The sequence below is a fragment of the Podarcis tiliguerta genome (genome assembly GCF_965153285.1).
Source record: "Podarcis tiliguerta genome assembly, chromosome: 6".
Lineage (NCBI taxonomy): Eukaryota > Metazoa > Chordata > Lepidosauria > Squamata > Lacertidae > Podarcis > Podarcis tiliguerta.
In genome coordinates, this window is record NC_139539.1 from 73,818,713 (window position 1) to 73,845,765 (window position 27,053).

The window sequence follows — 27,053 nt, forward strand, 5'->3', positions numbered from 1 at the left end:
GTTTAATGAGACGTATGAGCTAAGCCACTGACTGCATAATGGATGTATCGGTCCCCTTTGCGCAACACACTAAACCATGGTTTAGTGAGAGATGCATAATCTAGAACAAGCCTGAGCAAAGACTTGTGCTCGCCCAGCATCTGAAACAAGTACTTCTGCAGCGTTTAATTTCCCTGTCATGTAATCTCAGCTTGTGGTGTAGGAACTGGCTGTTGTGGTTTAAAACAAACTCTGTTTTGTATTCTTCAAAACAAGCCAGCTTCAAGTCACAGGGGATAAATCTGGAATGTTTAAGTAACATGTTTTAAACCACAGTCTCTGATTCATATGCAAAACCAGGTGTCTGAAAAAGTGAAACAAAACACACGAGAGCAGGGGATTATGCAAGCGAAAGTTTCATTCAGGTTCACGTGGGAGGGTGATGAAGCTGTGCTTAGTCTTGTTCCAGCTTGGATAAATAGCACCAAACAACGATAAGCTATTATATGCAAACAGGGCCAGAGGGAAGGCATGGTTTCCTGCTACCAGAATGAGCTGTGACAAGCCTCGAGCCCAGGCATTCCCATCCTCAATGTGAGAAGAACCTGAAAACATCTGCATTTGAATTTAAACTAGTCACAGTTCCCCATGACCTCTGAACTCTGTAAATTGAGATTTCTTTTAACTATCGATAGTACGAACAAGTCATGATCAAACTGTGGTTAATTTAGAATTCACAGCTTCTCTCCCACACAGCTACAAGAGAGAATGAGAAGAGAAATAAGAGCCAGACACTCTTTTTGGTTCATTCTCACAGCAGGAACAATAATTTACCTCCCCATCCCATTATCTTTTTAAATCTAAGTCAACTGCCAATCCATTTTATGCAACCTCTGTCCCTAGTTATTGCAATCTTATACGTCACATGAGTATATCATGCAGGGATCAAATATGGAATGCTTACCTCTCAATAACAGTTCCGTTCTGAATCATCCAAATATCACAGTATGTGCGAAGTATTAGCATCATGGCAATGAGTACCAAATAACCTGTCTAGTAAAAGTAAAGTGAGTTGTCAGTGTTCACAGATGATCATTCCTTAATGAGTTTTCTACAAACAGCCTAGAGTCTTTCTTCACTTACAAAGGGCAGGGCACAAATTTTAGTCATTTAGTTCAAGGTACTTGTGTTAAATCCACAAAGCCCTAAATAACTTTCATCCAAAATACCTTAAGGACTGCCTGGTTCCTTATGCTCCACCTTGATCACTAAGATCCTCTGATTGGACACTTCTGGTGGTTCCTATGCCCCTGAGTTTCAGTTGGCCTTCACCGGAGACTCAGGAAAAGTTTCTTTTAAGAAAAAGGCCAGTAAATGTCTATGTGTTGGATCCAGACTGCCTCTAGGTAAATCTCTACCCATGAGATGCTATGTGAAACAATATTAGCGGACTCCCTTTCTCCCTGTGCGCTGGAAAAAGCTGTTCCGCCCCCTACCTGAACTATGCTGCTCTAAAGGGTTGGGAGACCCTTCAGAAAAGTCTTAGAGGCAGTGTTGGGGGCTGCAGATAGAAGGGGTATTGGCACAAATTGTCTCCCCCTCCCCTCACTGGATTTCCCCACTGGAATAGAAGGACCCTCTCATTCTTGGAAGGGCAAATCTGGACGCAATGATGTGAAATTAAATAAAAAGCCGAAAAACATTTTAACCTGGATTAAACAGAAGGCCAGGCTAAAGAAAAATCGTAGAAACCATCTTATGCAAATCTCATCTATAGCCACTGATGTGTCCCATATTTATGAGGCTCAGTGCTCACAGCAGGTCTGTAATTCCCAATTTTCTTGATGTTCTCAATAGATATTCAATGACATATGAATAAGGTGTCATAAACATTATGCAGTTGGGGGGAAAGAGAAAGGAAAGAGAAAATGGGGAGAGAGATTGTGGGGAGGGGATAATGATATTTAGTTCTATTGCACAGTGTTCGTGCAGGGTTTTTGTGTCAGCATCACGTCAGTAGGTTGTTTACATATATATATTTATTTTTGTTGGCATTGTGGGAGATTGGAGGTCCAGAGCTTCGTTGGTTATATTCAGTTGGTTGCAGTCAGGTTTGTTTGTATGTGTGCGGGTCGGGGGGGGGGGGCGGATTGTATAGCCATATCAATTCATATGGTGTTGAGTGGGATAAGTCATTGTCTTGTTGTGCTGAATGCAAACAAACTGTGAAAAAGACTATGATTTGAAAGTGGAGACACTATATGTACTTTTTCTTTTTTCTTTTTGTTTATTTGCTAGTAACACAAAAAAATCTTCAATAAAAACTATTTTTAAAAAGTTTTTTAAAAAGTTTTTGTGTCCTCAATTTTTAAGTCATCAGATACATGAGAAATAATGTATATTGAAACCCATCAATTTGAGGCTAAAATGCATATTGTAAGCTATTACTCTGAGCCCAACTTAATTCTGGTAACTGAAAAGGCTGAATGGAAAATAGTTTGATATAAATGATATCAGAAAGTGATCAGATTATTAGAATCATGGTGACAGGTAAAAGCAACATAATTAGACAGGCTGATTGTTTTTCATTTGCAGCTTACCTCTTTACAAAATGTTCTAGGGACCATAACTCTCAGGATTTGTCGTATTCTCGCAAAAAATACTCTGTCTACTACAGCTCGTTCTTTCTTGACTTCTTTCTGCACATGAAAAGATAACACAATACAATTATCTTGCTGTTTTCTTTTTGCATTCCATATTGGTGACAGCACAGTATTAGATGCCATGCACACAACTGTATTTTAATCACTCTGAAACAGTCAACCCATTCTACATGAATTGCTGTTGGAACACTAAATCTGCCAAATGCTTCATAAGCTTCCATTTTTCAAAGAGGAAAATGTTTGCCTGCAGTCACCAGTGCTTACTCATGAATGGATCCAATAGGTTGGACGCTCCAGTTTGCCGCATAAGATTCTTGCTGGCCAATGCACACCCAATAAAATGCTGAAGAGGACGTAGCTGGAGAAGGTTCTACTTCAAGAAGCAGGCCTGCAGCACTTCCAATCAGATCAACTCATGAGTAAGCAAGCAGTCTATCCCAGGCATCCCCAAACTCAGCCTGCCAACTGTTTTGGGACTACAACTCCCAACATCCCTAGTTAACAGGACCAGTGGTCAGGGATGATGGGAATTGTAGTCCCAAAATAGCTAGAGGGCCGAGTTTGGGGATGCCTGGTCTATCCTGATATCTCACACAGGAAGTCTGGGTGCTTTCTTCCAAACAATTATTCTGCTGCTCATTACAGGTGTAAACTGCATGGAGAGGAGGAAGGATTAATGACCTCTCCTTATCCTGGCATCGAAACCCACAGGTGCATGGCCCTTCTATACATCAGAAGCAGAATTGAACAACACACATAAGCATCACATTTTGCAATATTTCCAAACTAAAGCTAGATGGGGAAAAGTCACCCAGTGGTAAACAAACTAAGCAAAAAAGCATCAATAATGTTTGCTTTATGAAACATGGACAAGAAAGAAAAACCAGTATTATTTAATATATTTCAGAGTGCTAGGAAAAGACAGGTATGGTGCTCAAGCATTAGCACCATTTAAACATACTTTCTTTTGTCCGTACAAAATGCTCTAGAATGCCTTCTTGATTTTATTAATGTTAACTGATACAAATTTATCCAAAGTATTTTCATTTGCAAACACTACAGAAAAGCCACATTGATATTTTAGATGATTTACTCCAATTGTGCTGAGATCTTATATTCACATACCTGATAAGAAGCCCCATTGAACTTAATGAAGCTTACTTCCAAGCAGACATGTATAGAATTGCACTGTCACTCTACTGTCACCACTCAAAGACAACAGGGAAATCTAGATAAATAACCCCTTTTCTAATCTACTGTTTTCTGAACTGAACAAAGACTATACTTCAAAGCAATTTATTGAGCTGTTCAGTGGAATTACTAGATTTTATCAACCACCTAATCTGCATTAACATTGCTAAATTTAGTCAGACTCACCTCATTGCCAGGTAATGTTTTTCCACTTTTCTTTCTGCAAACAGAAGAGTTATTTTAGTTATTTTCTTGGTTCAGAGGAAGAGTTATTCAAAAGACATCATATAAAAATATCAAAAACCTTAAATTGTTTCTTTACTAGGTAGAGCAAGAGTAGTAATATACAGCAGTTTTTTGGAAATGAAAGCAGTTTAGCACAAGGCATACAGAAGCTGATTTTCAACCACAGGAGAAATGCATCTTTTATGCATTCCCCCTTGCCACCCTGGTTTTGTTGTTGTTTTGTCATGGTATGTAATTCTAGTAAAAGGTAAAGGTAAAGGTACCCCTGCCCGTACGGGCCAGTCTTGCCAGACTCTAGGGTTGTGCGCTCATCTCACTCTATAGGCCGGGAGCCAGCGCTGTCTGCAGACACTTCCGGGTCACGTGGCCAGCGTGACAAGCTGCATCTGGCGAGCCAGAGCCGCACACGGAACGCCGTTTACCTTCCCGCTAGTAAGCGGTCCCTATTTATCTACTTGCCCCCGGGGGTGCTTTCGAACCGCTAGGTTGGCAGGCGCTGGGACCGAACGACGGGAGCGCACCCCGCCGCGGGGATTCGAACCGCGACCTTTCGATCGGCAAGTCCTAGGTGCTGAGGCTTTAACCCACAGCGCCACCTGCGTCCCTTTGTAATTCTAGAATAAAATTCAATTATTCAGCATAAAAGCTAGCAACATTAAAGCGGCCAAATATTCTACTGGAAACCTTTTCATACCAATGACATTATTTCTACTGTCATCATGTACTGCAGACACCCTGCTCTAATTTGCTCCTGGGCTGGACTGGGGGAAAAAAGGTATAAATCCTTACAACTCCCATTACTACCAGGAAAGAGTCTATTCTTACAAAAGGTATTGAAACCTGAAAACTGAACCCATACTTTCAGGTGGACAGTTATCAGAAGGGAACACAGGGTTCAAATGGGCTTCAGTGTCTAATTTTACAAAATTGGCATAAATAGCTGCAAGAATATTTCAGGATTTTAATGGTTTTACATTGTAAGTCTTGAGATAAGCACTATCAGCCTAAATAGGTGAGATTTGAGGGCAAAAAAGGACACAAAATACATTGTGGCTGGTAAGTTGGTCTCCTGATTGTGCTCAAGGTAGTGGCGGCAGAAAGCATAAATTAGCACTGTCGGGTTGTGGTTTCTTTGTTTGCCGAAAGGTAATTTTCATTGACATATTCTCCCCTGCCCTGGATATATATTATCCAAGAGCTATGATCCAAAAGAAACCGTTACCATAGAATGCTCAAAGATTTTGATGAATACCTAAGGGAAGTTTATAAATTACTTAAGAAAATCAACGTTATTAATGAGAAAAATAATTTGGACAACTGAGCATTGAAAGTTCCTTTGATGTCTCAGCCCTTGCTCACATGTTATAATCATTTATGTGTTCCATATAAACATTATAGAGTTGGGGTGGGACATTTACTATCTCTGTAAATTACACCCTGCTGGTATTGCCCCCATCCCAGCATCCACACATGTGTGTATGAGCATGATGCGCAGGAACAGACAGGTTAGGCTAGAACAGCACAAGTTGTAACTTAAAATTCCTGCCTGGGGGAATTATGGCAGTACTCTTCTAAAGGATTAAAAGTACAAGACGCACAGTTAATCATTCTAGTACAACCTGATTCACTAGGTGTGGCACCAGTTCACAGGTTATTTCTGACAAAGTCGCCTACAATGTGCAACTCAGTTACGAACACAATGAGATCCGTTACTCCCGTTTAGGCAGCAATCCTATACTCCCTTAAGTGGGAGAAATCCCCATTGGACTTGGTAGTACAGTACTGCACATATAAGGTTACACTGCTAATCAAGATATAGCTGTTGAAAGGCCTTTTTCCATTAAAGGGTCTTTAGTCTAAGTTTCCAAAGAGAGTCAGAAGTTATAATTCTACCAAAGGCCACAATACTTGGAAGTTTGGTACCAATTTTAAAAAACGCGAGGAGAGCCTGTTGAATCAGACCAATTTCCCATCTAGTCGAGCAAGAGTCTCGCAGCGGCCAACCAGATGCCTGTGGGAAGCCCCCCAAGTGCAACAACACACTGTCTTCCTGGGATTTCCATCATTACTGCCTCTAACCATGGAGGCAGAGAATAACCATCATGGCTAGTAGCCTTGAGCATTGTTTTAACTATGGAAAGGCGGCATACAAATAAAATGATGATGATGGACAGCCTTATTGTCCGTGAATTAGCCTAATCCTCTTTTAAAGCCATCCAATCTTTGAAAGCCATCCTATCACTGCTTCCCATGGGAGTGAATGCCATTGGTTTCGTGAAGTTTTGATCAGTGGTTCAAATTATTCAGGTTTTCCAGCCCCATTAAAATATATGAAAAAAGTTCTGGAAAAATGTGTTGCACATGGCTGAAAGCAAAAGTAAAGCTAAAACCCTGCAAGGACTGGAGTGTTTGCAGAGAGAGTAACCTAGTAGATGCTATGTCCAATGACTATGTACATACAGTGGTACCTCGGTTTACAAACTTAATCTGTTCCGGAAGTCCATTCTTAAACTGAAACCGTTCTTAAACCGAGGCGTGCTTTCCCTAATGAGGCCTCTCGCCGCCGGTGCCCTTCCACCATTCAGATTCCGTTCTTAGACCGAGGTAAAGTTCGCAAACTGGGACACTACTTCTGGTTTTGCAGAATTCATAAACCGAATCGTTCGTAAACAGGACTGTTCTTAAATCAAGGTACCACTGTATCATGAAAAACTTTATCACAGCGTAGTACACTGGTTACAAAAGGGTTCAACCACCTTTCTGAGTCCATGGAAACATTTAGAAACTTAACAAATTGTCATGGGAGAACCACATCTACAATACACATGCATGCAACCCACTCATACTGCAACTATATACATACGCCCACATCCCATAGTGAACACCACACTCAGAAGTTCCCCTCCCCAAGGAAAGTCTGCCAAGAGAAAATTGCCATTCTCTTCCAGTATTTAATTTCACAACATGTGGGGAGAGAGAATGACTGCGGCAATGCATACATGTGAGATAGAATCATAGACCTAGAAGGGACACAGAGGGGATCTCTGTGCAATGGAGGAATCTCAACTAAAGCATACATGACAGATGGCCATCCATCCTCTTTTTGGATGCCATGTGTTTAGTTGCTCAAGAAATCAAATCACTAAAGGTGCCCACACCCCACAACTAGTGCCGGATTTATGTATAAACTAAACAAGCTATAGTGGGGCCCCCCAAAAATTTAAAGAGGGGAAAAACTGGATGTACATTTCCAAAATATAAGATAAAAAACAAATAAAATAAAACCTACATACAGTAACAGTGTTATGCATTGTGTATGGACCTATTAGGTCCATAAATTACCATATAGCATATATTCAACACAGAAAACAGTGACAATTTGTTGTTGACAAAGGACAGCTTGATATATAAAGGGCCCTATTACCTTCAGTACTTTAGGGCCTCATCAAAGCTAAATCTGGCCCTGCCCACAATCTACGCTCCCAAACTCTGACCTACATTAAACACCAACTCAGCCCTACACTGAGATCCCCAACAGCACCCCTAAAACACTGCTCCACACTGAAACTCATATACATCCTGCAACACACTGAAGCCCACCACATACCACCCTAGCAACACAGGGCTCAGTTGCTTCATAAAGTAATACAGGACCAGTACTATGTAGGACCATCTCTGCTGGTCCCAGGCACTCCATCCTCTCCATCTAAATTTGGGCATGGGTGCATGCAGCGCAAGCTATAAGCATTTGTGACACTGCGCAACATCACTGCTGATCAGCGGCTATGTCTGTTAAGACAGGTGACCCAAAGTGGTGAGGGTTCCCAAAGTCCCAAGGGTCTCCTTCAACTAATCCTTCCCAGAGATTGGAAGCAAAGTGGCAAGATGTTCCCAAAGCCCTTTCCCAGGACTGTTTGTGCAGGTGGTATCGGGTCACTCTCTCTGTTACCATAGTTCTCCCCTCCCTTCTCTTCTTAGAAAGTTCCTGGGAGAGGAAGAAGGATTAAAAAAGTGGAGGCATTTCCTCTCCTTTTCCTACAAATTCCACCCTAGTTGCTATAGCCAGGTAGAAAGTAGAACCCTGAGTGCCAGTGGCTGGACGTAGGGGGACAAGGAGACACTGCATTTGATACCAGTGTTGATACAGGAAGCTGCCTATGTATGATTCCAGGTTTCCACAAAATGAAGCATGTTCATTTTTTAAAAAAACAAGAACCCCAAAACATTTCATTTCTGTTTCTGGCACTGGCCGTTGCAATTTGTTATACAGTTCTTTTTAGCAATTTTTTATATTAAGGAAACACAATTTTCGTTCTAAAATAGCCAATGTACACCTTTGGCTGCTCCACCACATTTCCTTTTCCATCTGTGTAGCATGCCAAGTACAGGAATCAAAGTGCAAAGGTAATGTAATAAGGTAATACATTACCTTTTACCTAGAAGAGCTTTCTTCTGCCAGCAGGCAAATGAGTGTACAGATTTATGCATCAGAACAGTACACACAAGACACTTGCCCACAACTGCAAATTCCTTCAACACTTTCTTCTGGGAATATTTTGTCCTTGTTGGGTACTTACTACTCTCCAAAAACCTCTTTTGTGATGCTTCTAAAACACTTTAAAAAGCTAGGAAAACAATGTGCTAAAATACACAAACCACTGTAACAAGGACTATGAGCCAGCTAAAGAAAAACCTTAAGTCAATTGACTGAATTTAGTCAAAGGATAAAATCTCAATAAATTTACGTACAACAAAAATAGTTCTAAATAAAAGCAAAGCTTTCTTTTTCAGTGATCTGCGCATGTCCACAACAAACTCATTTTTTCTCATACATGAAGGAATGGCTCTTTCAAGACAGCACTTGGCACCTGCAGTTCTTATAAGTACTTGAATTAAGAATTGACTGGGAGAGCATTTTTAGTTGATCAAACTGTTCTGAATCATTGATTCTAACTGATTAATGAAAAAGCTGCAGTCTTGACTATAATAACTTGACTCTCACCCCAATTGTATTATCTTCCCCTTTTTCCTGTTCTCTCTTTGTATTCCACAGCACAATACAACCTTTGGGCTACAGAGCCGCACATTTATGCAACATTAAGCCACAGGAGCAAACAGTAGGCCTTTGTGCAAGTTATGTTCTAAGACCTCTGTGCTAGTCAAGTCTCATGATATTCTTTTGGGAGAGACTGAAAGGAAGAAAATGCAGGAGTGCTTTTCAGCACTACAAAGAATCTAGCTACTAGCCCAGAAAAAATGGTGACAGAGAGTGGATGCTGAGGCCAAACAGGGGAGACCACAGTCGCCTTCATGGCCTGCAGGTATACTTCCCCAAAGAACCTGAGTGCAAGAAAGAGAATGCTGGACTAGATGGACCTTGGGACTGCGTCCGCACACAACACTAAGCCAAACCATAACTAGTGCAAATGTACGGGGTTTGTAGGGAGGCGATTGCAGCCACTTTGCTTCTCTCCAGTCCTCTTAGCTTACATTGACTGAGTGCATCATATAAAATAAATAAATCCCTGGATCATGGTTAAGCTCTCTCCTCCTTAACCATGAGCAGTAGTTGAGGTTTGCTTTTAGTAGTAGGTAGTGATGGAGGAGAGAGCTTAACCACAGTCCCAGGTTTGCACAACATGCAAAGCCAAACCTTGGCTTAGCAATCAAGGTGTTGCTATTAGTTTATAAAGTTTACCTTTTTTACTATTAGTTTATAAAGCCCTTAACAACTTGGGACCATTTTACCTACGAGATTGCCCCACCCTACATCTGATCACACAACCGCTTTGATTGGCGGAAAGGGCACTGTTGCAGGTGCTACACAGCACGTTCTGCATTTGTAAGAACCCAATTGTTTAGTGCAGTGCTGTGGCACCCTGGGGTGCCTTGAATGATGGTCAGGGGTGCCACAGGCAACCCTAGCCTCTGTCTCTCTTTCCTTCCCTCCCTTCCTCAGATGCCCTCTCACGTCTCTGCCTCCAAAAGGCTTGCACAGCTGTTTGTTGCAGCAGCCCTGGCTACAAGCTCCCCAGGCGAATGGTGCCGCTGGGCTGGCCAGGGGGTGCTGGTTGCCAGGAGCTGAAGCAGCCTTGGAGTAAGCAAGCAAACGGGCAAGGGACCCCAGCCAGCCAGTCCACCAGCCCTTGCTGTTGGGAATGGACAGACAAGCCCCAGGCCCTATGGGGCAGTGTGAGGAGGCACCTGTCTTTAGGGCAGGGGGGGCAGCTCAGAGACTAGGGGCGGCAGCAGAAGCTGCCCAGAAGACTTCCAAGGAGAGGTGAGGGGAGAGGAGGCTGAGGGAGCACTCCACAAAGAATGGTATTCAATAAAGGGTGAGAGGCTGCCAGTTGTGCAATAAAGGGGTGACATAACTGGGCTCCCGAGCCCCAAAGGGGTGTCACAGAAAGAATTTAGTTGTCAAGGGAGCCGTGGACTCAGAAAGGTTGAAAACCTCTGATTTAGTGTGACAGCACCTGCACTTTGTAACTCCCTGCCTATTGACACCAATAAATGACAATCACTGCACTCTTTTCAGTGTCTGCCTACCCAGATGCTGAGAACATTGATGTCATTTTAATATATTTTAGTATTTAACTTTTGTATGTTTTAAAGTAGGGTTGCAATTTCCCCCCAATTTTCCTGTTTTACCTTTCATAAAGCACTTTAAGGGTTTTCTTACAATCAAACGGTACGTAAATTTTATGAAATAAATAAAATGAACTGAGCTGAACTAAAAGGACTAGGATGCAAGTTCTGCTCCAGAAGCCAGCACACACATGCAGTCCCAGTCAGCCATGGTTTGTATTACCACATTGTGCAAGCCATGCCATAGTCTGGCCTAGTTGGACACTTTTTATGTTCTTATGAGAGAAGTGGAATGCGACCGTCACCTAAAAAAAGAAAAAAGTCAGATTCTTCAAAGTGTCAGCTAAGGCCTAAGCTTACTGATAGCAGACAAGAAGTGAACTCTCCCTTTCACTGGCTCAGTTTTCATACGCCTTAAGGAAGAAGAAAGTCTCACGCCATTCCACAAATCATCTGAAGTATTTGCCAAATTCCTTTGTCACAGGTACCCAGTTAGAACGGTTCTAGGGTTACCATACAGCTGGTAAGCTCAACAACTCCCCCCCCCCCAGCCGCCAACTTTTGTGTCTGGATTATTTTCACTTTTTGAAATATGACAACCCTAAACAGTTCAATCTTTACATGGAACATCTAGCACTAATGGAGGCATGGGAAAACTTTTTCAGCTGAAGGGCCAAATTCCCTCATAAAACCCTTCCTGGGGGAATGGCTTTGACTCTTAGCTTTGTACGATAGGTTACATTCCAAACACACAAAAGTCAGGTTTACACGCACAGACACGCTCCATTCAGGCAAGCAATGGATAGTATGGATAGTTCAAGGACATATTCCAGTTCAAGGACCATCACTCAAGGAGGGTGTGAAGGCAGTGAGGGGGTTATGGCCATAGAAAAGGGTGAATGTCCCAGGGAGAGATCATGGCCTAGGGAGGGTCCTGAGGGCCAGACACAAAACCCTGAGACTCCCCACCCCTTTTCTAGTGAAATGAAATACCCAATGGCTTCAGAAACATGTAACCTGCAAACATTCAAGGACATATACAATGCAATGCTACTATTTACAGGCCGGTCACAACAGTATTTCTCAGGTTGTCTGTCCTCAACTTTCACCTTGTTCCCCCAACGTCACTAGGGCAAAGTGTAAAGTTTATTGAATGACTCATGTTCACCAATATCAAACTTCCTACACTGTAATAACCAAGCAAAATTCCTTTCAGTAGGGGAAAGGTCAATATGCTTGCTTGAGTTTGCATCACCATTTTAACACCCACGGAACTCGGTAATCATGATCAAACTCTTGTCAGGAGAGTTGGTAATAAAGACTATAAAGCCCTTAACAATAAATTGCACAACATTCTAATCAAAGTCAACATCAAATCGGGATGAAACATTGTAAACAAATGTATAAATTAGAACAGGTGTCCTAATGTAGGCACCTACAAATCTTTTCACCAGTAACAAGTGCCTCTTTCCTCCAGCCAGAAGGACAACAAAAAAACACACATCCTTTCCTCCCAAGCTGTTTCTTATCTTCTTCAAGGGAGAGAAGATCCCACATGTCTCTTTAAACCTTTGTGTCAAGTAAACAAAAGTTTAGTGTTATGGGCAGCCATTGTATGATAACCCTTCTGCTGCAGAAAAGGTGTTTGCTTTCTAACCCTGAATCCAGATCAATAATTTCTAGGTAGTGTGGTAGGGGTACTAAAGGCTATGGTAGAGATCCCTAGCCTTAGATTTGACAACTTGGGTCCATTATTACTTTGACTGGAAATAGCCATTTTCTATATAAGAACTGCCACTCAGCAGTTCGTTTTCACTATTTATGGCTCACAATATGCTGGTTCTTATTTCTTTAAGATGGACACACGCACAAACACACTCGACTTGGGCTGCCTCCTTTAATTCTAAATTATATACTACACAATCCACAAATAAAAATTGATATCCATAATTTCTTACAAAACTTACCCATTATCTTCACTAACTCATGTTAAGAAAACCTTTTTAGTTAGTCCCTTATCCCTTGAAGAAATTGACTGTTATTAAAAAATTAAAACCATATAAAGGCTCAGGACCTTATGGCTTCACTTCCAAGTTTTATAAGCAATTCAAAGAAACATTATTACATTATGGGCTGCCTATTTAACAACCTAATGAGAAGGGAACCCCTCCCTAAAACATGGTACCACTCCAAGATTGCAGCTATCCTAAAACCATCAGGTAGAATCTTTTTGGCCAATCTCTGATTAACCAGGATTACAAAATCTTTACATCAGTGCTAGTCAACAGGATTAATATATTTTTGCACCAATAGCCCCAGACCAAGCTGGTTTTGTCCCCCATTGAAACATCAGTGAACCAATCAGAAAACTTTTAAACATAATAAAATGTGGTATGGACAACTTCCCCACTGGTAGTCATGGCCTTGGACATTCTCAAGGCCTTTGACTGCCTAGAATGGGACTACTTGCTGGCAGTTCTATCTAAATTGCAATTGACCCGAAATTTATACACATTTTGAAACAAATACACTCTGCATCTTCTGCCACAGTAAGAATAAACACACACACAGCTTTACTGCAGTCCATAGACACAAAACACACAGTACAACAATAGTATATATCAATAGTATAAACAATATAAATTCATCCCTGGTAAGGATTTGACAGGTAACAAAGAAAGGCTGTTTATCCTCTACCTTTTTGTTCATCCTAGCTTTAGAACCATTAGCTATATGCCTCTGAATACCACCAGACATTAAGAGAGTCCAAACTGAAAAACTAAACTGCATGATCGGGCTATTTGCTGATTATTTAATTATTATGACCCACCTGACCTCTTGAACACGGGAGCAGCCATACTTCAAGATCTTAACAACTTTGCAACACTAACAGGCCTGCAGGTTAACTTCTCAAAATTGGAAGCTTTATGCTTCAATGTATCACCTAAGATGCAAAAAGCATTCACAGAACACACAGGCATTAGACCAGGGGTAGGCAACCTAAGGCCCATGGGCCGGATGCGGCCAAATCGTCTTCTCAATCAGGCCCACGGACAGTCCGGGAATCAGCATGTTTTTACACGAATAGAATGTGTCCTTTTATTTAAAATGCATCTCTGGGTTATTTGTGGGGCATAGGAATTTGTTCATTTCCCCCCCCAAAATATAGTCCAGCCCACCACATGATCTGAGGGACAGTGGACCGGCCCACGGCTGAAAAAGGTTGCTGACCCCTGCATTAGACTCTGTCACACAACGCTTAGCTATTTAGGAAAAATTGCAACAAGAAACCTTAGTAGACTGTATTAACAAAACAACCCCGCGTATGGCAGACAATTCTTCAAAATTTGAAAAAAATAGAGAAACACCCATTTTACCCTCAGAAACAGTTTAACAATGGTAAAAATGATGATCCTACCAAAACTGTGATTTCTATTCCAATGACTCCCACTTTGGATCCCACTCAACCAGATATGAAGGTGGCAGAAAAAAAATTAATTCATTTATTTTTTCCTGCAAAGGACTCAAAATAAATGCCAAACTCCTGTACCACCCCACAGTGGAAGAAGGCTGTGGTATCCCAAACCTGAAACTATATTTTATTGCTAACCAAGACATGCCATCCACTTTATTTTAGATGATACCTCAAACCAATGGGTCCAACTGGAAACTGAACTAATCGAGGGAATTCCAACCTCCACTTTCCCCTCCTTTGTTTTTGTTTAAACCAATTCACAAACCAAGAACTTATACACTGACCACTAATAATGAACCATATGTTGCAGATATTACTGCAAATTTATTATGCTATTTTTGTGATATAAATGGCATGAGAATATTTGGTCTATTTATTCTTCCTGTGTTTATTATTATTGCTCCTATGTTCCTTGTTTATGAAACCCAATTAAATGCTATTTAATAATAATAGTAATAATAGTTTCTTAGCTTCTAAAAGCAGAAGAGTCTCAGTTACCGAAGAGAGGATGTAAACAAGTATATGACAACCTACTTTGGACTTTGTATTACAACATCTGATTGCATGTTATTTCAGTTTGGCACTTAAATCAGCTTGGCAAACTAGCTCTAGTGTAGAAATAAGGTTATTTTATTCAAGCAAATGTTCATATAAGTAAACACTACTTGCAAATGGGAGGTAATGGGACTATTTTTATACTATACCAGGACATACAAGGTTACCATATGGCATTTACAAAGAATATAGATATGTTTCTGCTTCTACAGGTGAGACAAGAAAGTTTAAACGTATGAGTTCAAAAGTTAACTTTTTCATGGACTTGCAGAGTGCTTCATCAAGCTTACTACATCTGCCACAGTTTTCAATATTCTTATTTATTTCATAAAATCTATACGCTGCTTGATTATGAAAAAAACCCCTCAAAGATAAATAAATAAAATACCGTACTTAAAAACATATGGAAGTTAAAATACTAAAACAGATTAAAATCACCACAACTTCCTAGGCATCTAGGTAGGCTTATCTAAACAAGAATGTTTTTAGCAGGTGCTGACAGTGGCGTAGCGTGGGTTGTCAGCACCCGGGGCAAGGCAAGTAATTTGTACCCCCTAACCCGTGGATTTGCGCCCCCTAACCCTAACCCCCAGATGTTGCGCCCGGTGCGGCCGGCCCCCCCTGCACCCCCCACGCTACGCCACTGGGTGCTGAAAAGAGTACAGTGAAGACACCTGCTTGATCTAAATAGGCAGGGAGTTCCAAAGTGTTAAGTGCTGCGTTCTTACAAATGTGGAACAGGTAGTATGTGGCACCTGTAGTTGTGCCAATTCTGCCAATCAAAGCAGTTGATTGGGCCCATGTTGGGTAAGACAATCTCATAAGCTGCTCCCAAGTTTCAAAGGGCTTTACATGCTAATAGGAACACAATGAAATTGGCCCAGTAGCAAATTGGCCACCAGTGCAGATCTCTGAGTACAGATGTTATATGCTGATAAGGCCTCACTCCTGTCAGCAGTTGTGCAGCAGCATTCTGCACTAACTGCAGCCTTCTGATCAAGTGCAAGGGGAGCCCCACACAGAACACATTGCAGTAATCCAGTCTTGAAGTAACCAACTACAGTGGTACCTTGGGTTAAGTACTTAATTCATTCCAGAGGTCCGTTCTTAACCTGAAACTGTTCTTAACCTGAAGCACCACTTTAGCTAATGGGGCCTCCTGCTGTTGCCGCACCGCTGGAGCACGATTTCTGTTCTCATCCTGAAGCAAAGTTCTTAACCCGAGGTACTATTTCTGGGTTAGTGGAGTCTGTAACCTGAAGCGTATGTAACCCGAGGTACCATTGTACTGTGTAAATTTCTGGGCAGAAATTATGTCACTTCATTGATATATATTAACACTTATTACGTTCCAGGCACTCAAATATTAAATAGTAATACTATCTTCATAACAAGTCCACAATTCATTGTTTTGCATCCCACACTTGTCTGTTTAATCATACATGCACATACACAGTAAGGCATCTTACATTAATCATTCCCAGAGTAGACCCATTAAAGTCAATGGACAAGTCAATAATAATGATAATATTAATTTTATTAATAATTATTTATACCCCACCCATTCATTTCAGTGGGTCTACTCTGAGTATGATGAACATTGGATATCACTCATAAGTTTATTTTTTATCATTTGAAATACTTATAATCAATAATGAAGCAAACATGATAAGCATTGGGCAGTGAGCAAAACACATCCCTGCTGCAACACTGTGCCAGTAATTTTGCCACTCCTGGCATATGTTGTATCTCAGTTGTAACAATGCACACCAGCATCCAAAAAGGCGTTATCATCTTCTAAAATAATTTACTGTGACAATGCTATCCTCTTCTTAGGAGCACTGTCTACAGGAAATTTGTTCCTAAAGGAACAAGACACATGGACATCAGTTTTTTTGCACATCACGGTGATACACCAGGGGCCAGGGATGGGGATTGCTTAAGGTCTTAAGTGTTTCACTTTCAAAAGATGGCTACAATTGTATTTTAACATTGGATAAAATATTGTTCATAGCATATCAATATATAATACTTCTCTTCAAACATTGCCTTATAGACTGTACCTCAAGGCAACATAGTATTATGCAGAATATAAAATGTATAATGACATAAAAGCATTTCGAAATATAATAAAACTGATCATTGCCCAATAGTTATGAAACTTTTGCATCAATTGCATCCAACCTTTGACAGTCTACAATAACGTTTGTTATTATTTTGTTGTCAAAACTTTCTGTGTCTATAGGGGCTGTCTTCTGTTTTGTTTTGTGGTATAATATATTTATTTGTGTCTTTAACAATGTTGTAGGTTACTTGGAGATCGTTGGATAACAAGTGACAAGAAAGAAAGAAAGGAGTGACACATACATGATCTAGATACGAGTGAGTCTATCTTTTAGATCTCTCACTCTGATTATACACACGTGCAACTTTGAAACCAAATGAAAAGTATTTTATAAATATCACTGCCCAAACTATTATCTTATTATCCCTGCTATGACAGCTGCCAACCTGCATACCATATATAAATATTAGTCTTTCTTTATCCTAAGCTGCATTTTTTTCAAGCATTTAGGATATCTCCTAAGCTGAATACATCTGCCAAGTCATTCTTCAGAATATTCATAAGGGAATTAAAATCCAGAATCACAGGTCCCTGTCCCCTTTTGAACTCATGCATGCTTACACATGGTCTTTACATTCTGCACACACACTCCTTGTGCTTCTGCAACTTTCTCTTTGGGAAATCTTGCCCTGGGCAATTTAGATAAATGAAATTACAGGGAATAATCCAGAGCTATCTGTGCTTTATGAAGGCTAAGTAACAAGTGCCCATAAGGCAATGCACATGCCTCTTTAAAGAACCCAGGTGACAGTGCTTCCCATATCCAAAGAAAAGTATAGTTGTCTTTGTTTTCTGAATAAAAGGGAGTCTTTGGAGCAAACTTCAGTAGCATCCAGGGGGGAGAAATGGGGTGTCCATCTGAACGCTAACAGCACTGCAAAGTTTAATTCCTTTCTCAGCTGAACCTTAGTGTTTCCATCTCTTTAAGTATGACTTATTTAAATACTGTGTGACAGGCAGAAGTTCAGCAATTAGTACTATCTTACTGTCACATTTTGTGCAGTGCAATTCAAAGCTTCAACCCCCAGATTGACCCAGCTTGCCAGTTGCTGTCACAGTAACCAAAGCAGTGCATGTGAAGATATTCTGGCACTCTAAAATGCTATGTAAACACCAATTATTAATATTACGTTCTCCTATAAGCTAATCTCTCAGATGTTTGAACGCAGCCAAGGGTCTGGTGTGCCACTAGATATCATGAGCTACAACTTTCAGCACCCACGACCCTTGTCTGCGCCGGCTGGGACTGATGGGTGTCGGAAGCCCAACATAATATAGTACCTATCCCAGATAAGAGACACAGCATCGTTAAGATAACACAAGCTGGGGGGGGGGGGCTGTTGCACAGCACCTATTTTGCAGGTCTACCTGCCGCAACAGGTGTGCCACCGGACCCTCGATACCTGTGCAACAGGTGCAATGTGCGTAAGGTGTGCCATTTCTAACCATCCCCGGGAAAGGAAGAGCCACATGCTTTCCCGGGTTGAAACCCTCCAGGTAAAAGGATGTCCAGGTAACAAAGAGGGCATAGAAAGACTTCGGAGCCCCTGGGCAAAGCAACAGGGATCAAGGCACAATGCGGCTTTGACTCGGTCGATACGGAATAGTTTCTGAATGTTCCCTTAAATGCCACGCCTACGGAGTCCCTGCAAGGCTCCCTCTGGAGTCTCCCTTTGTTTCCCACCCCCCTCGACCTTAAATCACCCCCTCGACTACCGGGGGCCACTTTATTCACCCCAACCCCTTCTTTTATCCTGTCGGCGGAGGAGGCAGCCGGGAACTTACTCTCTCGGCTGCCCCCTACACACACCCCACACCCAAAGCCCCCGGCCCCCCATGACTCGCCCCCGACTGACCCGTGCAGGGCGGCCGCCTTCCTCCGCTTGCTGAGCAGGCAGAGCACCGCGCAAGCGGCGGCGGTGGCGCCGGCCATGGTGGAGTAGCGCGCGGTGAGGAACTTGCTGTAAGCGGCCATGGCGGCGGCGGAGGCGACGGCGAGCGCAGCCCGAGAAGCAGCAGCGGCAGCGGCCGACCGGGGAAGAGGCTCGCCGCAGCGCGGAGGATGCCGGGGGGAAAGAAAGAGGCGGCGCCTGTCAGCTGAGGGGTAAGGCCGCGGCGGCTGAGGCCCTGCCCTCGCTCTCACTCCTCTCCAGGCCCGCCTCAGGACCGACTCCTCCTCACACCACCTTGGTTGGTTGGAGGCGAGCGAGAGGCGCCCGGCCTGGTTAAGCGCAATAACGGCAAGCGGCCTCTGAGGGAATAAGAGCGCTTGCGCTCGGTCGCCTCTCCTCAGGCCGTTATAGACGCGTCGTGTGTTGTACGAAGGGTGTTAGTTCTTTATCCCCCCCAAATATTTTAGTGAAGTGGGTTCTTTTTTTTTTAGTGAAGCGGATTCTCCGCAACGGCGGAGAACCCCATTGTTTTGTGTGTGTGTGTGTGTGTGTGTGTGTGTGTTTTTACTACAACTCCCGGCAGCCCCAGCGAGAATGGCCAGTGGTGGGGCATGACGGGAGTTGTAGTCGCAACAGCTGGAAGACTTGCAAGTTTCCACCTTCCCAGGGTTTATGGTGCGAGGTTCGAACTTCAGAGCGGGCGCCCGCCGTTATGGGCGAGCAAAATGCCAATTGTTGTGTGACAGGTGGGTTTGTGTGTATGGATGTCTTTTATATTGCGCAGGCACATACATCTTTACCATGTGTCTTTACGCTTGCACCTTCCTGTGGCATCCCTATGAACACAAATACTGAACAGTACTGTAGTTGTTATCTCCCATTTGGAAAGCTGTATATGTATCCTGTTTCCCCCCTCCCACCCGAGACACATTATACCTACAGCTTACAGTTGCACAACAAGACAGGCTCATTTAAGGTTAAATAAGAGATTCAACTTGTTCTACAGGTTTCTCCTCTTTCTTCATGTTTGCAGTCTTGCAAAATGAATAACTGGGCTAGTTAGTCTTTCTTGTTTAGCAGGAAAGGCAGTTCCAAGGCTCCCAAGAATTTGAAGGGTAACTGTAGTTGCTTAAGCCCCCACTCATTTCATTTTATTTCACTTTTAATTTGTACACCACCTTTCTATATTGCGATAAACAAGGCAGTTGAGAAGCTGAAAAAACAACAAAATATACAACAAAGATCACACATCTTATAACAGTCTGATCCAATACAAATAGGTCAAAATTGAAAATGCGACTTTAAAATAAGCAATTTATATCAAATTAGGTAATATGCAATAATCCATTAGAATATAATAGCACACAATAATATTAACTCTAAGAATATCAGCGAATAATAATTAAACAGAAAATCACTCCCAACAGTTTCAATGAATCATTACTAAACTCTGAGCAATAAAAATAACAGCAAAGTCACAATACGTAAAATATCACAATACATTTAAAAATCATGTTAAAATACCATACTGAGTAACAAGATAACTTACAAAATAATTTTAATTTTTTATAAAATCTGAACTCCCCAGCCACTTCTGCTGCTCTTAAACATGGCTTGGGAGAGGCTGTTGCTCAGTTAGTCTCAGTTAAGGGTGTGGGATGCTCTTTTTCCCTTCTTCACACTAACTGAGGGAGCTGGCAAGATGCTAGGACGGTTGTAACCGTTAAAGTGAGACAGTAGCAAGCTGTTATGACTAGTCACATCTCCCAGCCTCTCTTGGATTGTTGTGCTTTTTGGTTTTTGTTGTTGGTTTTAATGCAAGTCGCTATGAGTTGTCATGTAAGAAAAGGAACTAACAAATGCAATAAAATAATGCCTCCTTTTTTAGAACTGTAGTCCTCAAAGGGCCAGCTCTCTAGCTGCAGACAGGGCCTTCTGCCTGTGTGGTGTAGTGGTTAAGAGCGGTAGTCTTGTAATCTGGTGAACTGGGTTCGGGGCCCGCTCCTCCACATGCAGCTGCTGGGTGACCTTGGGCTAGTCACACTTCTCTGAAGTCTTTCAGCCTCACTCACCTCACAGAGTGCTTGTTGTAGGGGAGGAAGGGAAAGGAGATTGTTAGAGGTAGGCCTGGAGGCACTCAGTTCCTTGGGTCAAGGGGAAAGTGGACTCAATGAAATCTGATTCAGGGGGCTAATGCCTGCTAGCTTCCCTAAACAGATGTCTTCTAAAAGTCTGGTAGTTGTTTTTCTCTTTGACATCCGGTGGGAGGGCGTTCCACAGGGCGGGTACCACTACCGAGAAGGCCCTCTGCCTGGTTCCCTGTAACTTGGCTTCTCGCAGCAGGGGAACCGCCAGAAGGCCCTTAGCACTGGACCTCAGTGTCCGGGCGGAACAATAAGGGTGGAGACGCTCCTTCAGGTATACTGGACCGAGGCTGTTTAGGGCTTTAAAGGTCATGAGTTCATGAGCAAAAAAGACGGCTGAGTTTTTCAACTACCTAAAACAGCTCTTCAGGATGATAACATGGATGCAGTGCTGGAAGAGAAGCAAATGTATTCAGTGCCAGCAATGCCAATGAAAGGAATTAACTATTTAGTCCCAGCTCCTGCCAACCTAGCAGTTTGGAAGCATGTCAAAGTGCAAGTAGATAAATAGGGACTGCTCCGGCGGGAAGGTAAACCGCATTTCCATGTGCTGCTCTGGTTTCGCCAGAAACCTCTTCGTCATTCTGGCCACATGACCTGGAAAAACTGTCTGTGGAAGCGGACAAACACTTGGCCTGTAAAGCGAGATGAGTGCCGCAACCCCAGAGTTGTCTGCGACTGGACTTAATTGTCAGGAGTGTTTTATCTTTACCTATCATTAGTTTTCGATCACAACCTCTTCATCAATAAAAGTCCCTCCCCTTAAAAACCAGAGATCTGCCTTTATTTTAGTCAGTGAAAGATGGAAAAGTAATTAAGTATTGTACACCCAAGAATCCAAGACTTGGTAGTGTGAAAGTTGATTAACATTTCCTGTATGAATCAAACATTTCTGTTTACAGCGTATTTTCTTCATACGTAGGTTGCTCAAGACTTTCTTCCATAGACATAATTGTTAGGAGTTGTCCATCTTTCGTGTTTTGACTTGCCGCTTAAATATTCTTTTTATTACAGAAACTTCAGAGTGCTAATTGAACTATAGATTTGTGTCTATTGTTTAGAGTGTATTCAAGCCCCAAGGCAAGATTTAAGCACCATTTTTGCAATGTCACCATTTTAGAAAACAGGTATTGTCGCATTCACTATTCTAGCTACTGCAAGTTGAGTAAAGTTATGGGAAATGTCCTTGGTGGCAAAAAAAATGAAGTTACACACTCCTGCTTTTCAGGGCCACACACAACCAACTTCACATTTCCTCACCCTGTGTTTTTTTTTAATAGAAAAATAAGATGAAACTATGGCTTGAGACCTTCCGAACTAGGAAGGGAAGCTTCTTAATCACATTCCCTTGCAAGTGATAAGGAAGCATGATTTGCCATTGCATCTGAATGAAACTGTGCTTTTGCAATACTGTCTATGATTTAATCACACACATGCTATCAGATTATAGCCGAGGTTGGGCGTTCCATTTACCTGTGTGTAAAGAAATGTGCAAATGAGTGTGAGCGCATGCTGCCAAGTTTTGCTCCCTCTGGGGCATTGCCCTTCATCTTGTAATATTGAGGATGTAGTTATGAAGAAGGGCAAGTTCTCTACTCATGGAGGCTTCTCACATCATTTAGAGCTTTGCACAGGATTTGCCCTGAAACGGGTAGAGGGCTGTAAACATAACCAAAGCCAATGTGCCAGAGGAGGCAGGATATTATTATTATATTACTTTATACTGTGTTTTTTCTATATTTATGTGATAAATAAATAAAAGAGATGCAGGACTAGTAAAGGAATCATAGCAGAATCATAGCACTGTAGAGTTGGAAGGGATCCTGAGGATCATCTAGTCCAACCCCCTGCAATCGAACCTGCAACCTTGGCATTATCAGCACCATGGTCTAACCAACTGAGCTATCCAGGCTCATCAGTAAAGGAGTAAAGGAGACTGAAGCAGAAAAGGTGGCGGGGGGGGGGCAATCAAGGAAAGTGAGAACCAGGATTATCATAACTACTAGAGAAGTGTTGACTTCCTGCAAGGGTCCCTAAGCTCTGTGGGCCTGGGGGTGCATTTTGAAATCTGTCATGGGCACCACAAAATACCCATTTAGCAGAAGAAAAACTGAACACCCCCTGAACAACAAAGCAATGGAAAAATTCAAGCAAATTCCCAAAATAAATGAGCTTTAAAAAAACCACATTTACAAATAAAAATTGGGTGGGATAGGAGGTCTTGGTGGGTATCATGAGAAAGTCTTTGTGCCATGCTTGGGATCCCAGGATTTCCACATGAAGCCTCCAGAAAGGGTAGGTAATGCTCATTTGGAACCCAGTAATGCTAGAGTGAGCCATAACCTGCTGAGGAAGGAGACACTCCCAGCAAATTAAGGTCAAGCCATCTGTAGGCGGTCTGCTATTGCAAAAAAGAAAATGCCTTTGTGTGGGCAGAGCTTGAGACAGAAAATGTGCAGCACATCATGTGGGGACTTGTAGTACAACTTTATAACATCTAAGTTGAAATGCTGCTGATACCGTATTGGGGGACATGGTAATAAATGAATGTTGTTGTTGTTTTAAAAAAAATATTTTTTATTGAATGATTTTATGTTACAAAAAACAATACAACCATACTACCACTAAATATAATTAAGAAATAAAAATTACATACATCAATATTTAGTTTGTTATTTGCTATTTACCGTCTTATTTCCTCCCAAAGATATCATACAAAAACACACATATATGCAGACACCCACACCCCCACGCACAAAATGATAATAATGAAAGTAATTTCCCCCCTTTTATCTTCCAAAATCTTTTCTTCAACTTTGACTTCCTGTCAAGTCCCTTAGCATATATTTTATCTTACAATCGAATGTACACAAAACAATAAACCTTTCTATATAAATTTTCCCATACATTTTGAAAATATAATAAATCCTTAATTGTTGTCCACCTCCTTTTAGTTCCTTTATCACTCGAATGCTAGCATGGAGTCAAAACTATTATTGTATTTTTGAACATATCTTCTATAACCATCCCATTTTCCCACAAATTTTTGCTTTGAGTTTCCTCTGAGTTCGCTAGTCAATTGAGCCATCTCCACCAATTCCTGTAATTTGATTTGCCAATGTTATTTTTGGAGCCTAGTGAACTTTCCATCCCTTGGCCACAAGTATATGAGCTGCTGCGGTTGCCTACAAGAATACCTCTCTTAGTTTTTTGGGGATCTCTTTATCTAAAATACTTAATAGAAATGCCTCCGTTTTTTTAGTAAAAGTTATCCCCATCATCTTTTTTAATTCATCGTATATTTACCCCCCCCAAAAAAAAATCTTAATCTTTTCACACGTCCACCACATGTGGATCATGTCACCGTTATTTCCTCCACATCTCCAACAAGCATTCGCCAAATTTTTATACATTCTTGATAATCTGGAAGGAGTGAGGTACCACCTATGAGCCATTTTCATCATGTTCTCTCTTATTTTATAGCTGGCTGTAAATTTCAAATTTACATTCCATAGGTTTTCCCAATCTCTTAGCCTAATTGGACGGCCCACATCTTGGGCCTGCAACAAATTAATGTTAATGATCTTAAATTTACTTCCCTTTTCTGATAATTGCCATTCCCATTTACATATGCATGTTTAACCTGGTCTGTGCAGTATTGCTGCCTCCCAGTGAAACTTGCATTTCTGCTAAACTGACATGGCATTCTGCAGTTAGCCTGAGGTCCTGCTCCTCTTTCATGTGAACAAGCCTTCTGACAGGTTTCCCACATGAGCGTATTAATTTTGTCTTCTGATTCATCCCTGGAGCCGGTTCAAGATGTTGGTAGTGCTTTGTAAGAGTTACATCTTAATTGCTGTATCTCTTGGTCTTTGAGTAATAACACTCGTGGGAGAATCTGTATATAATTTTTAGTGAGTAGAAAGGGTTTAAAAGCCAGGCAAATAGAAGTGGAGTAGAGAACATTAGAATCATCCATGAAGTACAATAAGAAAATATAGAAAATTCAAGAGGAGGGGCATGCTATGAGCATCAGGGAAGGCACAAAGTTTTAGCTGCCAGCTTCATTCTGGAAGTTGAGGCAAGGGTGAGTCAAGCTCCATAAGATAATTATGGCAGGCAAGTATTTTGCTGCAGGAGGCACCTCTTCATTCCTAATTCTTAAGCACATGGAGAAAATGACCTTCATGCACACAATTTTCAGAAGCCTTCTATATCTTCCCCTTGTAGGGCATCCTTTAGGAAAGGAAGATGAGCACTATGCAAACCCATGTTTTACATCACATAATTTTTTTCCTATTACCAACCAGCTCAATGGGTTGTTGTTTTTTACACACTGACCTGGTGTGCACTGAGAGATTGGTGTAAATAAATAATCCATTTTAACCATGCTAAACAATTTGGATTCCCTTCTCTCTCCTATTCCAACACGCCCATCTGGAAATGACTGTTTAATTGCACCAAGGCAACATGGAAGGGATAGAAACAGGTCACATTGCAGAAGGCTGACATTCAGCAAGGGTCGAAATGAGGAAGACAAGATAAGAGCGACTGTGGTCCTTGGACCAACAGTGGTCCACGGGTGTCATTCAGGTGGTCCACAGTATGCTTGTAAAAAGACAATTAAAAACCATACAGCATCTAGCACAGTGCATTACAATTGCTACAATGGGCAGAAAAAATCCACCAAGACCCTTAGCATTTTTCAAGTGGTCCATGGAGTAACAAGTTTGGGAACCACTGTGTTAGTACTTCATAATGTATTATGAAGTTTAAATGTTGGGTGTAAGGGGTTTTAGAAGAGCGGTAGTACCTCTGATGTGGGACACGTTGTGCTTCTTTGGGGTAGTTTGTCCACCTTTGGTACCCGTGCTGTAATCACCTCTCACCTGTGCATCTTAGAAGCTGTCAGCATGAGACAGTGGCCATAACTTGGGAAATGGCTTTGACTGGCTGACTAAACCAGTTGAGGGTAGCAGATGGGTCTCAAATCCTCGGTGAGCCATGAATTTCCCCTGCAGACAAAGATTGGCTCTGGCGGATTGAGCGAATGAGACCAATAGTGGGTCCAACAGTCAAGAAGGCGGTTAGTGCAAGTGCTATAGAGGGAAGTGAGGGGCAGATGGGACTCATCAACCTGGAGAAGGAAAACTCTGATCCTAAACCTCTGTTGCCTTGTGGGATATCTTTGGGAAAGGGCTAAGGAGTAAACCCTACACAAATCTGGAGTAGATTCCCTAAGATGGTTGGATGGCACCTTGTATGCCTCCTTCTGGCAACTCCTGCAGCCAAGCTGGTGCCAAACGTATTGCTCTGCTTTGGGACCACTTTAGTGAGGCCGAAGGGGGAGGGTCTTGTCATCTGGGCAGCCCAGGACCACCATACACACTGCATAGCAGTGGTGTGCAGTCAGTGGGCTAGGGGGACTGGACTAGTCTCTTAAATGTTTCCAGTAAATTAGAGTATTAAAGACTCGTGCCTCCTTCCCAAAGCCTGGGAAGCTTCTGCCCAGCTTAAGGAGGGAGGCGCGATGCTCCGACAGGATCCAAGAGCCCTTCCGCCACATTCCCAAAGCCAATCCAACTTTGGGAAGAAAGTAGCAAGGCTCCAGCATCCTGTCAGAAGTCCTGTGCCTCCTTCCCAAAGCCCAGGATGCTTCTGCCCAGATTAGGGAGGGAGGCACAATGCTCACACGTGGGACGCTGGGCCCCTCCCAAGCTGGCGCCTCTGGCCCTAACTGTTTCCCTACAAAAGAATTCACCACACACCACTGCTGCACAGGCTTGTGCCCCAGGGAGGTCACTATGGTGCTGCGAACACAGCAGTTCAACTTCACCCCCCAAAGAGCACTCCATTGTCTTTCAAGACAGACAGAAGCCAACAGCCAAATATTGGACAGCCAGATTCAATGAAAGTATTTCATCTCTTCTTGTTGATACTACATTCCCTCCTTAAACAGAGAAAGGAAGGGATAATGGGTTGTATTTAGTCTCACACCACACGGTATGTATGTAATAGCAAAATAAAGCAATTAAAGAAACCTAGCATTCAAATACATACTGTTCACTAGGGGAAAGTGCTATCTTCATGCCTTTGCTTCAAGGCATACGGTATTGTGTCATTCCAGTCAGCGTAGGAGGAATTTTTCCAGCTTTTTTCCCACAGCATAATGAGTCCCAAAGGCACGCCGTTCAC

The 27,053-nt window shown here is 42.1% G+C and overlaps 2 protein-coding genes across 8 annotated transcripts in view; one reads left to right on the forward strand and one right to left on the reverse strand.

Annotated features, from left to right (window-relative positions):
- The window catches only part of ABCD3 (ATP binding cassette subfamily D member 3), a 44,279-nt gene extending 25,467 nt beyond the window's left edge, over positions 1-18,812 (reverse strand). For all 7 annotated transcript variants that reach the window (XR_014512320.1, XR_014512321.1, XR_014512322.1 and 4 more), the window contains exons 1-4: positions 18,679-18,812; positions 4,020-4,053; positions 2,580-2,678; positions 944-1,032 (exon numbers count right to left, since the gene is read on the reverse strand). Coding sequence is in view for 2 of the 7 variants with exons in the window: in XM_083444906.1 (XP_083301032.1) it covers positions 944-1,032; positions 2,580-2,678; positions 4,020-4,053; positions 18,679-18,797 (341 nt within the window). In the remaining 5 variants the exon portion in view is untranslated. The remainder of the gene's footprint in view (positions 1-943; positions 1,033-2,579; positions 2,679-4,019; positions 4,054-18,678) is intronic.
- A 9-nt stretch (positions 18,813-18,821) lies between these two features.
- ARHGAP29 (Rho GTPase activating protein 29) overlaps positions 18,822-27,053 on the forward strand; it is a 105,532-nt gene continuing 97,300 nt past the window's right edge. The window contains exon 1 of the mRNA XM_083444811.1: positions 18,822-18,926. The gene's annotated coding sequence lies outside the window, so the exon portion shown is untranslated. The remainder of the gene's footprint in view (positions 18,927-27,053) is intronic.